General features: G+C 40.4%; 1 protein-coding gene across 2 annotated transcripts in view; it reads right to left on the bottom strand.

Annotated features, from left to right (window-relative positions):
* glis3 (GLIS family zinc finger 3) overlaps window positions 1-13,540 on the bottom strand; it is a 37,904-nt gene extending 24,364 nt beyond the window's left edge. For both annotated transcript variants that reach the window (XM_067398929.1, XM_067398928.1), the window contains exons 1-4: window positions 13,329-13,540; window positions 11,582-11,932; window positions 8,048-8,225; window positions 5,723-6,731 (exon numbers count right to left, since the gene is read on the bottom strand). In XM_067398929.1, the coding sequence (XP_067255030.1) occupies window positions 5,723-6,731; window positions 8,048-8,225; window positions 11,582-11,864 (1,470 nt within the window). In that variant the 5' untranslated portion in view covers window positions 11,865-11,932; window positions 13,329-13,540. The remainder of the gene's footprint in view (window positions 1-5,722; window positions 6,732-8,047; window positions 8,226-11,581; window positions 11,933-13,328) is intronic.
* Window positions 13,541-16,542: the final 3,002 nt, after the last annotated feature.

The following is a 16,542-nucleotide window of genomic DNA, read 5'->3' on the forward strand; positions in this document are numbered from 1 at the left end:
TTCATGGTTTCCTTACGTCTTACAATTGATCTACAGTTGTCATGTCAGTATAAACAGCTGTTTTCAACCACACAGTATCTTTATTTCTGTGTTACAAATATTCAAATTATCACAGAAATACTGAGATAAACGTTTATAGTTCAGATATAAACACTAATATAAACACTAATGTTTATGTTATCGATCAAAATTGAGCAAATTGGCTTCTGAAAGAAACTTGGCGCTGAAAACGATGCATTTATCGATTACATTGTTTCACCACCAGGTGGCGACAAAGTGAGTGTTAAAAAATTTATTTGACGTTGAATCTTCATTCAACTGATTCTTTCAAACACACTGATTCATCCAGTAATTAAACAAGAGTTTTTATATCATACTGTCACGGATCCCTTGTTCCCCTGGACTCCATTTCCCAAGATCCTCCTGTTCTCCACACCTGCACTCACTTCCCTCGTCATCTCCTCATCATCACGGATCACCTGCACCTGGACTCTATCATCTGCACTCCCTATATAATGCACTCACTCCCTGCACTCCTTGTCCGTTCTCTGTTGTGTTAATGCGTATGTTTGGTGTCTCCTTGCCTGTATTCATTAAAGTATTGTCTTTGATTGTGGAAATCCGCATCTGCCTCATCTCTCTACCAGCATACCGTAACAGAAGAACGGACCTTTAAACCGACCGGATTTTCCACAAAACAAGATGGAAACTTTCCCCAGCTACCGGGCTCCAACTTCTCCAATGCCTCTCTCTCCTTGGACTGCTGGCGAACGCCTCATTGTGCTTCTTCTGGTGGGTCGTTCGCTGGAGAGGTATGTGGAGGAGCTTGTTGAGTTGGCTTATTTGACAGATTGGTCAGATGCTCATTTGATCGCCCTGTTTTTGGATGGACTGGACGAGGACACCATCCGCTTTTCTGAACCTAATGATTATGTTTCCTTAGCTGATGCTATAAATTTAGTTTTGTATTTAAATCCCAATTCTTTATCCAAGAGGTTCAGGAGGTTAAGTGTTCCTCTCGTCCAGTCCTTCCAAAAACACGGGCAGCCTGGCCAGTCTGCCAAGCTCCGTCCTCCTCCTCATACCCCTCCAGCGAACTTCCTTTCTGCCCCACACTGAACCCACAATCCTCCACTGGGTCCCGAAAGCGGAGGAGGAGGAAGCAAGCCGCTCCAGTGTCTCCAGAGCCCGCTCCAGTGTCTCCAGAGCCCGCTCCAGTGTCTCCAGAGCCCGCTCCAGTGTCTCCAGAGCCCGCTCCAGTGTCTCCAGAGCCCGCTCCAGTGTCTCCAGAGCCCGCTCCAGTGTCTCCAGAGCCCGCTCCAGTGTCTCCAGAGCCCGCTCCAGTGTCTCCAGAGCCCGCTCCAGTGTCTCCAGAGCCCGCTCCAGTGTCTCCAGAGCCCGCTCCAGTGTCTCCAGAGCCCGCTCCAGTGTCTCCAGAGCCCGCTCCAACCCTCTCCAAGCCTGCTGCTGAGCTCTCTCCAGTGCCCACCAGTGAGCCCACTCCCGTTCCAACCGGCATTCTGATTGTGTTTGAGGGGATGGACTGGCCCTCAGCTCCAGCCGCCGCCTACGAGCCCTCAGCTCCAGCCGCCGCCGCCGAGCCCTCAGCTCCAGCCGCCGCCGCCGCCAAGCCCTTTATTATGATGAACTTTGCTCTAAAAGTCTCGAATTCAAGAACTGTTTACCCTCCCTGCCTCCCTCTCCCGCCTCCTCCCATGTGTGTCTACATCACTGAACCTCCACCTCAAGCCCCCTCGCCCAGATCTCCACCTCGGACCTCTGGGCGATTACCTACACCCTGGCTCCAACCTCCCTCATCTCCACCATGGCCCATCAGTCCTCCAGCCTCACAAGTCTCCATCCTGCCTCCGCTCACACCTTGGTCCCTCGTCAGCCTGCCTTCCCCTCTGGACTACACTCCTCCGTCTCCGTTCCGTCCCTCGTTTCCAGTTGGCTTCCTCACTCCCCCTGGTGTTCACTGTGTTGTCTGTCGTCCTTATTCAACTGCGGCCTTCTGGAGCCCCGGCTGCGCTTCGGTCGGCAGAGCCGCTGGTTCCGCCATCTCCTGCCGGTCCTTCAGCGCCGCCAGGGCTCATCGGCGCGAAGGCTTCGGCCCCTGACCCGCCATGGCTGGCTTCGGCCCCTGACCCGCCATGGCTGGCTTCGGCCCCTGACCCGCCATGGCTGGCTTCGGCCCCTGACCCGCCATGGCTGGCTTCGGCCCCTGACCCGCCATGGCTGGCTTCGGCCCCTGACCCGCCATGGCTGGCTTCGGCCCCTGACCCGCCATGGCTGGCTTCGGCCCCTGACCCGCCATGGCTGGCTTCGGCCCCTGACCCGCCATGGCTGGCTTCGGCCCCTGACCCGCCATGGCTGGCTTCGGCCCCTGACCCGCCATGGCTGGCTTCGGCCCCTGACCCGCCATGGCGTTTGAGCCCGCCCTGGAGACCTCCACTCCAGTCTGCTCTTCCCCCTGCTCCGGCTTGAGGTCTCCAGGGTGCCCACCCCCCTCCCGGTTGTTACATCTACGGCGCGAGGACGCGCCTACCGAGAGGGGGAGGTACTGTCACGGATCCCTTTTTCCCCTGGACTCCATTTCCCAAGATCCTCCTGTTCTCCACACCTGCACTCACTTCCCTCGTCATCTCCTCATTATCACGGATCACCTGCACCTGGACTCTATCATCTGCACTCCCTATATAATGCACTCACTCCCTGCACTCCTTGTCCGTTCTGTTGTGTTAATGCGTATGTTTGGTGTCTCCTTGCCTGTATGCATTAAAGTATTGTCTTTGATTGTGGAAATCCGCATCTGCCTCATCTCTCTACCAGCATACCGTAACACATACATCCAAACAGATTTTTAAAAATTCAAATAAATCCAAAATTTTAAAAGACAACAGCAATTAATATTTTGTCGGAACCTCTAGTAATAAATTGTTAATTTAGTTGTCATTCAGAATCATGATCTTAGTTTGACACAAGTTTCTCAATTTATCCAGAATTGTGCAGTTCTTAGTTTCTTTACACATGAAACATTATATTGTGATAAATTTTTAGCTGTATCGCCCAGCCCTAATAGATACACGCTTTAAAAGGTAGGTAGGTACTTTATTTTTGTGATATCAACTTCAAATTTGGAGCACAACTTGGTTCAAGCAATTTCAGAGGCCAAATTACTTTGAAAAAAATCGGTTTTGTCTACAATAAAAGTGTTTATTTCAATACATTTGCTTTATACTTTCATTTTTTGAAGTTCTTTCACTCCAAAGCATTCATGAACTTTAAGTTTTGATGCTCAATGATGGCAGTTAACAGGTTAAAATCCAATGAAATGGGATGACTGACGCTGACGCTGACTGACGCTGTCAATCCCAAAAATTCTGCTAAACGTCTCCTTTTGTCTTCCACAGAAGAAAGTCAGTCAACACAAGACAGAAATGTCCCTTTACGTTTTCAATTTTACGATGTTGATTTTTTTTTTTTGCGGCCAAATACCACTCACATATATATATTTTTTTTCCAGGAATCCTGGTTTATAAAAGCACTAAATGCACCGTGTCTCACGCCTCTGACTGCGTCCAACACACTGTCCGTTTGATTGAAGTGTATGGCAGGAGGCAGTCGTGTCTCTGCCAAAGCTTAATGTGAGTCTTTTGTCTCTTTTTAAAAACTGCATAATTGCACAAACTCCCATGTCAATTATCAAGGATAATCACTAATTAGCTGATGGCTGGAGTTAAAAGAGAGGAGAAAAAACTCACAGACGAAGCGTAATGCAGCCTCTCCACAACAGCACACAACTATGCTGATTATATCATCAGGGATTTTTTTTAATGGTGATTACAGTGAGTATTAGGAGTTTCTCAATAGATCTCACAACAAAACTATTTTAAACCTTCAAAAGAGTTTCTCCTACACAAGAAATGCTACTGATGCAGCTTCAAAAACAAGTGACTCCCTGAAGCTAGTAGTTTTGCAAAAAATGGAGGCTGCGGCTTCACCATGGCAACCACTGGGGGGTGTCGTTACCCAATGATCAGATCCTCCCGCATGTTCATGCAGAGCTCTAAAACACGGGCATTTAGTGCACATCTCTAAATTACTCTAAAGTTCCTTAATGGTTCTTTAATGATATTAAAAGTTAAATTTTAGAAACATACCGACCTGAAGAAGCCTTTTATTTGAACATGTTTGAACGTTGTTGTGTGTGTGTGTGTGCTTGTCCCTAAATTAAGTCATTCACTTATCCGAGTAAAAAGTTGCTTGTCTTTTTTGTTTGTTTGTGGTGTAAATATAATTTATTCTAAACCAATATTCTCATTAGTGTTCTATAAGCTTTGACATATTTAAATCTGCATATTTGTGATATTTTTCCCTAATATTATTAAATGTAGGCTTCATCTTTCTTTTTTAATTTTTAAAATCCACCAATAAATTTAATTAATATATGAAGACACTGTAGGGATGTTACAAATCAAAATAAATCATTTACACTGAAAAAATACAACTGCATTAAATAATGTTATGAGATTGTTTTAAATATTTAAAAAAAAAAAGTACAAATAAGAAACTTTTAAACATGAAACTAAACCACCAGTAGGTGGCGGCAGGTGACCGTCTTAATGAGTGAGTCATTGAGTCATTCATTCAAACGATTTGTTCAAATAGATGATTCATTCAAGAATGAGGCGGTTGTTTATAGATGCGTCTCATTTCAGAGGCTGCGTTTGTCGGCCGCATACGTCATATTTAAGAAAATTAACCATTAGATTGCAAAGTAGAAAAAGCAACTGTAGCATTTTACACCTCCATGAGAAATAACCATCAATTTTATTAAAAACGTGTTCTTGTGGTTTTGCTGCGATCTTTGTTTGGAATTATTTTCGCTGCTGAAACAGAACAAAAACAGTCAATGTTGCGTCTAAAATTTAAGTGACTCAAAGAGCCCCTTTCACAAGATGTAATATAAGTCTCTGGTGTCTCCAGAATGTGTGTGTGAAGTTTCAGCTCAAAATCCCCCATCATTTATTATAAGATCATTTATTATAGCTTGTCAAATTTGCCCCTATTTAGTTGTGAGCAAAAAGTGTGTGTCCCTTTAAATGCAAATGAGCTCCGCTTTCCAGAAGAGGGCGGAGCTTTAACAGCTCAACAACAACAAAGCTGGAGAATCTCACGCAGCCAAAATGAGGAAAGTGTTCAGCCTTACATTGTTCAAACCGGAGTCGACACTGATGGAGAGACTCAGGAAGAAGTTACAACTTTTAGACGTTTCTGAATGGTTAGTGGATAAATTGATGTAGTTGCTGTGGAGTTGATTCAACTCATCCACTAGCATGTGCCGTCATGTTCATCTTTTGTGTTGAATTGATCCTCGTTTGGTGTAAAATGACGGCATGAACAACACTCTACTACAACAACTCTTCCTCTTCTCTAAAGCAGCCCAACATGGCCCCGCCCCCTTTGTTGTGTGTTCTTGGGGGCGGGGTTTATGTAAATTTAGGGTTAGTGATGTCACTAACGGGAAGAAACTCATTGTAGTTCCTAACAGTCCTTAAACAACGAATTCTTTAAAAGAAAATATTTATCTTTGCATTGAACTTTGAGCGTTGTAACTTTGCAGATGTTGTTTATGATCAAACAGCAACACTAACTAAAGTTAAAAATCGTATGAAATCAGTGTCACATTTTCAGTCATGATGTATTCAGGAAGACTCACCGAGCATTTGTTGGGTTTCTCCCCTGAGTGGACCCTCATGTGGATGAGGAGTTTGTAGCGGGCGTTGAAAGGCTTGTGTTTGCGTGGACATCCGGCCCAGAAACAGGTGAAGTCCTCACCCTTGCGCTGGTCAACGTGGACCTTCTCGATGTGCTTGACCAGCTCCTCTCGGTGGCCGTAAACTGCACCGCAGTCCAGCCAGCGGCAGCAGTGTCCTCCGCTCGCATCTTCCTCTTCATCTTCCTCCAGCATTGGGCAGAGAGTTGAGGGAAGGACCATTGGGTTCTGACTGTGAGAGCATCGCAGATGCTGATGGGCGTTATAAGGCGGCGGAGGACCTCTGGGCGGGCTGGGCGTCCTGATTATGGCGGAAAACTGAAGCTGTATTGAAGGCGACAGGCTGTTAGAGGTGTTTTTGTTCTGGATCTCCTGTTGGTGCTTCACCACTAGATTGGTGAATTGATCTTCTAGCGGCGTTGCCTCCAAATGCTGCATGCGGAAACTCTCTGTGTCAGTCTGGACGCACACGCTCTTGTTTGTGCTAACGTGTTTTCCAGGATTAGGATGAGGGATGCAGCTGCCTCTGATGCCCAGCAGGTGTCCGCAAACGTCCGACTGCAGAGGTGAAGGAGTCGGAGAGTTTCGAGAACCGATTATATACGCCACCAGCGACGTGGGCGAGGTTCGGATGATGGAGTTGAGGTCGAGGCCGATGCCGTCTGAGAGAGGAGATAAGGACAGCGCTCTCTTTTTGGAGCGGGCCGAGAGCCGCGGACTGCTGCCGTCCTCCTTGAAGAGATAATGAGGAAGAGATGTGGGGTTGGATACGGATTCAGACATGGAGGTGCAAGGAACCAGATTCAGATCAGCTGCTTCTGACGCCTGCTGAAGCCCCAGAGGAGGCAGAACTCGGTATCCGTACGGCCAGTCCAACTTACTGCTGCGAATCGACTGCGTCTCGGCAATGCTGAGGGTGGTCGAGGCTAAAGATTCTCTGGACAGCAAACACCTGGGTGAAAGCAGGTGAAAATTACAATTCTGTTGTTATTTACTCTCTAATGTCATCTCTGTGTATACATACATATATAATATATAATATATATATATATATATATATGTCATTTTATTTTTGAATTAGCTTTTATTTTTATATTTTAAGTTTTGATGTCAATTTTAGTTTAATTTTTAGTGCTTTTGTTATTTTATTAGTTTTTTTTTTTAATGCTGTATTGCTATTTAGGTTTAATATATTTAAATATTGATATTTAGTTTTTATTTGGGTTCAGTTAATCATTTTAGTGCTTCAACGTAAACTTATTTCATTTTTTTGCCAAGGCAAGATTTAATTTTTATTTGGTTTAAAATTATATATATATATATATATATATATATATATATATTAGTGTATATATATAATTTTATATGTTTAATATATATATATATAATATATATTAAATATATAATATATATAATTTTATATATATTATTTTGTATTTTTTTTATTTTTCAAAAATTTGTTTACATCTTAAACATTTTTGCATTTTAATCAGGACTAAAACAAACCAGATAAGTAATTTCTAATTTTCATTTAGTTAAATGTTTTCAAGTAATATTTATAGTTTATTTAATGTTTTATCTTTTATTTTAATTAAAGTTTTTAATAGTTTTAGTTAACAATAATAACCCTGATTTATATATATATATATATATATATATATATATATATATATATATATATATATATATATATATATATATATATATGCTGATTCTATTTATTGTTCTTAATAGTTTTTTGCACTTTAATCTATTTGCAACATTTGTTTACTTTATTTTTGTGTATTGTTTAATTGCATTTAAATGTTCAAATTTATTTTTGTTATATGGAAAAAGGTAAACTTCACATTTAAGTGTCTGTGATTAAGTGATTTACAACTATCGCAATATGACAATTTGAAACGCTATGATGATTGCTTACAGACTGAAATTTAGGTTATTTGTTAAAAATCTTCCACTGAACATTTGTGGTTTGATGTTGATGACAGTCAAAGGCATTTTGCATCAATGTTGTCGATTTCATGGAACAACATGAATGTGAGTAAATGATGATGTGTGAATATCAAGAAGTATAAATGAGATTTCAGAGATTTGGTGGAGGGGAAAATAATGACTTGTATATTGATCTATTTGGAATATAGTGCAAAAATCATATGAAGCACTTAAATGGTACTTTTATTGTCATTTTTAGCCTTTCTTTACCATGTTATGGAATAAATAAACTCAAGTTTGATGAACAGATGAAGTATTCTCTTTAATGATATTTACCTGGCATCAGTGAAGGGAACAGCGAGTGAATGAGGTGGAGCGTTTTGGGCTGAAGTTTGTGGGATGGATGGAGAAACCGGACCGAGACTGTGGACCAGCATGGCGTTGCTCGTCACCTGCAGGTTCGAACTGCCGTACGGCCCAAAAACGTTTCTGTTCATCCCCAACGACAAATAACCTGAGAAAGAGTCACGTTTCATCAGACATTTATGACCCCTGACTGAATGAAGATAATTCACACTTGCATTATATAAAAACTACTGTAAGAGTTGCACAAAACTTTGAGCTCCTGCAGCATGGTCACGTAATACTAATGTTCAGACCGTCTGAATCTTGCCATTAAAGAGCAGGAAAAACTGGCACTAAAAGACTCCAGCAGAGAACTAATAATCAAGCTCTGCTTTTTCAGTAGATCAGAGGCTGTTCTGCCCTAGAGATATACTTATTTTCCTTCCTTGTACAGCTTAAAGGACAATAATTGGTCTGTTCGGACGCGTATCCTGATTACTCCACAGCTAACAAAAACATGTTCTCTTAAATATTATTTCTGAATGTTCTCAGTTAAAATGTCCAGTTTTTTGAATGTTTTTTCTTGGTTTTGCAACATTCTATTCTTCAAACATTATGAGAACGTTATTTTTTAATGTTCTCTGAACATTTAACAAAACGTTATACGAACATCTAACTTCAACATTTCAGGTAAAAATGCTGTATGAATGATATATAAAAATGTTTTTGTGCCTAATGTTTAGAAAACATTATTAAAGACCAGCTAACGTTGAACAAACATTCTATTAATGTTACTGGAAGAACGTCTGTTCATAAACTTGCCAGAACGTTATCTAAAATTCTGAGAATATTTCCTTGTTACTGCTTATTCCACCTTTGAGGTTTTTAACTGGAACTGGTTTATAGTTTTCCTGGTGTAGATTAGAAGTAACTTCACCAGAACATCTTATGTTTGCAAATTACACATAAAGAATACAGAAATTTCAAGATTGTTTGCACAAGAGTCATGCTCAATAATAATGATGGCCTCTGCTGTCTTTTCATGCTTTACAAATTTATACTATTAAATATTAAGTTCTATTGCAAATTGTTCAATGAAATGGATGTTGTGCTAGACTTTTCTTCCCTATTATAACGTATATCAGAGTGAAATGATTCTCAAACAAGAACAAATGTAGGGCGGGCTTGATTTTGTCTGTTGGGAATTGACTGAATGTTTGTGGTTTCCTATTGGTGGATCTAATGTAAGTGGCAGGTTGTGCACAGATAAATCATTTATAATAAATACTGCAACATTCCATAAAAAATAAGAATTGTCCAATTTGATTTCATGATGACTTTAAATGTTGCCAAAATAATTATATAGCAGGCTGATGGTGGTAATGACTTCATTTTGGTTAAAAATCACAAATCCATTCATAATTTCCAGCTATCAATGAAAATTAAAAACTTAGTATTAGTTTTGTAAAGAAAACTCAACTATTAATATTTTTCTTTTCTTTTTTTTTGGGGTGAACTACTAGAGCTTTTGCCCTCAAGCATGATATTTTCATTCTCTATCAAACAGAAACACGTGAATAGTCATGGAATTCCTATAACAAACCAGTTTCTGCTCTGTTAAGTACTAACGAGTTTCTCTCTCTGCTTTGGTTCCTTGGCTCATTTAGGTACAAGCTTTCGGCTTGGTTAATCATCAAAAATATGGGAGCGAGGGTTTGGGTCAAAGTTGCTGGACAATATTGAACTTAAATGTTGATTTCATTCAATACATTGAATAAAAACCAGTATGTAAATCAGTGTTTTTTGGGGAGAATGAGATGGTTCACTTGTGATCTTTCAATAAAACAAGGCAGGTTTATGATTATCACATCACACATCAACTGACTGAACTAAAACAACACTACTGTCTTCTGTAGAACTGCTTCACAGCTGAAAATGAATTATTTTCATCAGTGATGAACTTTACACAGTTATTGAACTGAACTGAATCAACATTGAACTGAACTGATCTGATGACATAAATGAGAAATAAACGTGACTCGACTTCAAGTCAACATGAAAATGTGCTCCAGAGCACACCAGAAGTGTGAATTAAAAAGTAAATGGGTTTGTTTTGATTTCATGTTGACTTATTTAAACTGTATTATATACATAGGACTGATTAAGTGCGATTCAAGTCCACTTATGATGAAAATGCCAGTCTTTGCTTTGTTCTGTCTTACAGTGTGAGAGAAATCAAGGCTGGAAGTGCTATTTAAATGTGAGTGGGGATGTTCGATTGTCCCTTATCTAATTCAGAGCATCATGTCTGGTGTTGTGGCTCACTGGGCTGAGCAGCAGTATGGAGCTCAGGAATGGAGATACGGCCTATTTCCTCCACACAGTTGACGGGTCCCTTTTAAATTATGAACATCGGCTGCACTTTCATGTGCAAAGCTTATTTCTGCCACAGAATAAAAAAATAGAAGGCAAATTGTGGGACAAAAATAAGGTAATTCTGACTTTTTCCCACAATTCTGAGAAAAAAGTCTGAATTGTGAGATATAAACTCGCAAATGCAAGAAAAAAAAAAAGTCGCAATTACCTTCTTTTTTTTTTTTTATTATTCCATGGCGGAAAACAAAACAAGCAAACAAACAAACAAAAAAACTGAATTACAAGTTGTAAGTTGTAACTTGCAATTGCAACTTGCAAATACAACCCTTTACAATGCGAAAAATCACTTGCATGTGACCGAATTTCACGAGGCGACTAAAAAATGTCTTTAATTAGCCAACGTCTAGTGAATTGAGTTAGATGTATCAGTATATTGGATCAGTGCATTCGCTCTTAAAGTGACAACAGCCTAATATTCCTTTATAAAGTGAAGACTATGCAGTGTTATTTTATATTTGATTACATATTAATTTTCTGTTCCTAATCTGTATCTACAGTAACTACTTGAAAAGCACTGTTTATTGAATTTACATCTTTGTTCTATTGTGTTTATTTGTGCTATTGCTTGTAGTTTGATTATTTGTTCTTATTTTATTACAGACTGTTTACTTGACTTCAATGGTGTTTGAAATGTATATTTTATATTATATTTATGTATATTTTTTTTATTTGCATTGTTCTTGCATTCCATGTAAATAAAACATTTACTAGCCAATGGAGGTGCGTAGAGAGTTGAAATATGAGGGGGAAAAAATCTGAAATGTGAGGTAAAAAGTCACAATTACCTTTTTTATTCTGTTGCGGAAACAATCGAAAAACGTAAACTCAAAATTCAGAGAAAAAAAGATGTAAACTCTCAATTGAGAGTGAGATGAAAAAATTCACCTTTATTTTTTGTGGTAAATTAGGAAAAAAGAGAGGTCTAAACTTTCAATTATGAGTTTGTATCTTGCAATTAAGATAAATAAACTCGCAATTATGAGAAAAAAGTCTGAACTCTGTGATAAAAAGTAAACCATTTTCCAAACTTTCAAGCCAATGAACACAGCAGGACATTTAAACCTGAGATGTTTATTCTTGTTTTATTACCTTTTGTCCCATTGTCCGTGCAGCTGGGTCGAACAGATTGTTTGGAAGAGGATGTTGGGAGTGAAAGCGACGGAGCTTGATGTCGTGATGACTGCGGAAAGCCCAACTTCCCATTAGTCAGCACCTGGCGGCGGAGACTCAGTGCGGGAAGAAGGGCAGAGCTTCCAGAAGTGGTGTCGGGATGGAGTGATGGGGAAGAGGAGTGACCCGTGTGGATCCTCAACTGAGGTACCTGAGCCATACTGGAGGGAGAAACCATCAGATTACAGCCTTTCCCGTTCATGTCCGTCACTGCTCCGTTGGGTCAACGCAAAACATCATCTTCGGCCTTCTGGTTTATATCTCAGTCACCTGATGAACACAAAGCCTAGTCAGATTTCAAACTTTTGGTCAGGTTACCTGAAAATGTGGCCTAAATCTAAAACACAAATTAAGATATTTTTGATGAAATCTGATGGCTCAGTGAGGCCTGCATAGCCAACAATGACATTTCCTCTCTCCTAACTAAAAAACATATTTAAATCAGTTCATGTGAGTACAGTGGTTCAATATTAATATTATAAAGCCACGAGAATATTTTTGGTGCGCCAAAAAAAGCAAAATAAAGACTTATATAGTGATGGCCGATTTCAAAACACTGCTTCAGGAAGCTTCAGAGCGTTATGAATCTTTTGTGTCGAATCAGCGGTTCGGAGCGCCAAAGTCACGTGATTTCAGCAGTTTGGCGGTTTGACATGCGATCCGAATCATGATTCGACACAAAAGATTCATAACACTCTGAAGCTTCTTGAAGCAGTGTTTTGAAATCGGCCATCACTATATAAGTCGTTATTTTGTTTTTTTGGCGTACCAAAAATATTCTCGTGGCTTTATAATATTAATATTGAACCACTGTACTCACATGAACTGATTTAAATATGTTTTTAGTACATTAATGGATCTTGAAAGAGGAAATGTCATTGCTGGCTATGCAGGCCTCACTGAGCCATCGGATTTCATCAAAAATATCTTAATTTGTGTTCTGAAGATGAACGAAGGTCTTACGGGTGTGGAACGACATGAGGGTGAGTAATTAATGACAGAATTTTCATTTTTGGGTGAACTAACCCTTTAAATGTCAGATCAGGTACACAGAAAAAAAATGTTGGTATAGAACAATTTTCACTCAGAAATGGCTGTAAATGTCACAATCAATTACAAAGGAAAGACAACAAGTACACAAGTAGAAAAACTGAGATAGTATTTACTTCAGTAATCTGTTTTATTTACGAAGGAATAGTTGTTGTTTTTTTTGTTTTTTTTACCTCAGAAGGTCAAAGCGTATCTAAATGTACCATGGTATTACCATAACTGTACTTGTTTGTAAGGGAAAAACTACAGCAAAGTTAACTTACAAGTGACTATTATATAAATAGTAGGGCTACTAGTTGATGTTTTGACGCTCAGGATTAACTAAACAACATAAAAAATAATTGTAAAAAATCAGATTAATATTTTTCATATTATCAGTAGGCCTACAGTATTAAATATTTGCTGTTCGATTCGCAAATGTTATTATATTTATTACGATTAATTAAAATAAACACACATGACAAACCGTAATCGCGCCTGAGGGCATCTTCAACCGTCACTCTTCGCGCGCAAAATAATTTGAACTTTATCGATCTCATTTAACTTTTCAGCAAAACGAGATCGACAAACTTTACAACTGTTGATGAAACACGTCAGTCAGTGTTGATAAACTCACCTGTTAAAGTCTCCTCATGACAGATTTATGAATTAAACCAGTTCAGTCGATCTTCTGCCGCGGTGACGTCATCTCGGTGAGTTTCATCAGTTTTTAAAGCATTTAAAGTGTTTTAAGTGTTTGTTTTCATGTTGAGTGAGTGAATGTGAATGTGAATGTGATTGTGAGCTGCTGCCGCCGCTGTTGTGTGTGGGTTGGTGATGGTTGTCATGGGCGGGTTAGATCAGCCTCATTTTGCCCTTTTGCCCCACAAAACCTCCATAATGTGAATGTTTGGCAGCATTACATCATGGCACGCTTTTTAAAGACCATATTTGGATTCGTTTGAGATCCACACGCGTTATTTATTAGAAATAATTAAACCGGTGATACTGTAACCTGTTATAACTTTAACACTCATGCAATGCATAACATTGATAAAATAGACTGATTTGAATGATATTTGTTCTGCTTTTAATATCAGTTTTGTAATGCATATCTCACAGGTGACCTTGTGGCTTGAATTGCACATGACATTCATTGAAATGCTACTACAATTTATAAAGCATCAAAATGAATTGCAAACACTTTACAATAAGGTCTCATTTGTTAATGCATTAGCTAAAAATGACCAATGTCACACTCTAAAAAACACTGGGTTAAGGGCTGGGTAAATATAGGACAGAACTCATGTTGGGTTAATTTTACCAGCAAATTGGGTTGTTTATTTTCATTTTTACCACAATACTAGCCTCCTTTTACTTCATACATGAATTCATGTTTACGGATTAACTTTTTAAACTCAACATAACCACTGGTTTGCATAATATTTTCGATCATATTTTATAGTATAGCATATTTGATCATTTTTAATACATATTTCCTACATTTAAGCTTGTTTAACAAATATTAGAAGTAAAAATTAAACATTTAGAAGTAATTCAAGTGTAATCGATCAGTCTCTGTTGTCCTGTTTCCACCGTAACAGCGCTGGATCTCGTGCATGAAATGGCGGGGGAACTGATAACTTCAGCCGAAAAAATGCTGTGACTGACTCCATAACCTGTCCATAAATAATCAGTGTACAATTCTGAAAACATATTTTAACATCCCAAGTGTTTATATTCTGTATCTTTTTGAATAAAATCATAAAAGGCATCAGGCGTTTCCATCACGCGAAAAGACTGACGCAACACTCGTTTAGTTGACTCACATCAGGCCCCTGTATGTTGCTTTGCATAAAATTAAAAGATATACACAACAATAACAAATTTTTAGATAAAATAAAACATACTGTATTTTACTGAAGACATGCACCAATTTGACGGAGCTGCACTGCTCTCTACTGAAGAGGGCGCAAAAGCCCAAGATAAATAACTCATCCCCTGGGTTATTACATCTGACCCAGAATCAGGGTAACACAAAAACTGCCCAAACGCTGGGTTGTTACGTCTGACCCAGGAGCTGGGTAACACAAAAACTACCCAAACGCTGGGTTGTTACGTCTGACCCAGGAGATGGGTAACAAAAACTACCCAAACGCCGGGTTGTTACGTCTGACCCAGGAGATGGCTAACACAAAAACTGCCCAAACTCTGGGTTGTTACGTCTGACCCAGGAGATGGGTAACACAAAAACTACCCAAAAGCTGGGTTGTTACGTCTGACCCAGGAGCTGGGTAACACAAAAACTACCCAAACGCCGGGTTGTTACGTCTGACCCAGGAGATGGGTAACACAAAAACTACCCAAACGCTGGGTTGTTACGTCTGACCCAGGAGATGGGTAACACAAAAACTACCCAAACGCCGGGTTGTTACGTCTGACCCAGGAGATGGCTAACACAAAAACTGCCCAAACTCTGGGTTGTTACGTCTGACCCAGGAGATGGGTAACACAAAAACTACCCAAAAGCTGGGTTGTTACGTCTGACCCAGGAGCTGGGTAACACAAAAACTACCCAAACGCCGGGTTGTTACGTCTGACCCAGGAGATGGGTAACACAAAAACTACCCAAACGCTGGGTTGTTACGTCTGACCCAGGAGATGGGTAACACAAAAACTACCCAAAAGCCGGGTTGTTACGTCTGACCCAGAATCAGGATAACACAAAAACTACCCAAACGCTGGGTTGTTACGTCTGACCCAGGAGATGGGTAACACAAAAACTACCCAAACGCTGGGTTGTTACGTCTGACCCAGGAGATGGGTAACAAAAACTACCCAAACGCCGGGTTGTTACGTCTGACCCAGGAGCTGGGTAACACAAAAACTACCCAAACACCGGGTTGTTACGTCTGACCCAGGAGATGGGTAACACAAAATCTACCCAAACGCTGGGTTGTTACGTCTGACCCAGGAGATGGCTAACACAAAAACTACCCAAAAGCTGGGTTGTTACGTCTGACCCAGGAGCTGGGTAACACAAAAACTACCCAAATGCCGGGTTGTTACGTCTGACCCAGGAGATGGGTAACACAAAAACTACCCAAACACTGGGTTGTTACGTCTGACCCAGAATCAGGATAACACAAAAACTACCCAAACGCTGGGTTGTTACGTCTGACCCAGGAGATGGGTAACAAAAACTACCCAAACGCTGGGTTGTTACGTCTGACCCAGGAGATGGGTAACACAAAATCTACCCAAACGCTGGGTTGTTACGTCTGACCCAGGATCTGGGTAACACAAAAACTACCCAAACACTGGGTTGTTACATCTGACCCAGGAGCATGGTAACATAAAAACTACCCAAACGCTGGGTTGTTACGTCTGACCCAGGAGATGGGTAACACAAAAACTACCCAAACACCGGGGTGTTACGTCTGACCCAGGAGCTGGGTAGCACGAAAACTACCCAAACGCTGGGTTGTTACGTCTGACCCAGGAGATGGGCAACACAAAATCTACCCAAACGCTGGGTTGTTACGTCTGACCCAGGAGATGGGTGACACAAAAACTACCCAAACTCTGGGTTGTTACGTCTGAACCAGGAGATGGGTAACACAAAAACTACCCAAACTCTGGGTTGTTACGTCTGACCTAGGAGATGGGTAACACAAAAACTACCCAAACACTGGGTTGTTACGTCTGACCCAGAATCAGGGTAACACAAAAACTGCCCAAACGCTGGGTTGTTACGTCTGACCCAGGAGATGGGTAACACAAAAACTACCCAAACACCGGGTTGTTACGTCTGACCCAGGAGATGGGTAACACAAAATCTACCCAAACGC

The sequence above is a fragment of the Chanodichthys erythropterus genome, chromosome 10, assembly GCF_024489055.1.
Source record: "Chanodichthys erythropterus isolate Z2021 chromosome 10, ASM2448905v1, whole genome shotgun sequence".
Classification (NCBI taxonomy): domain Eukaryota; kingdom Metazoa; phylum Chordata; class Actinopteri; order Cypriniformes; family Xenocyprididae; genus Chanodichthys; species Chanodichthys erythropterus.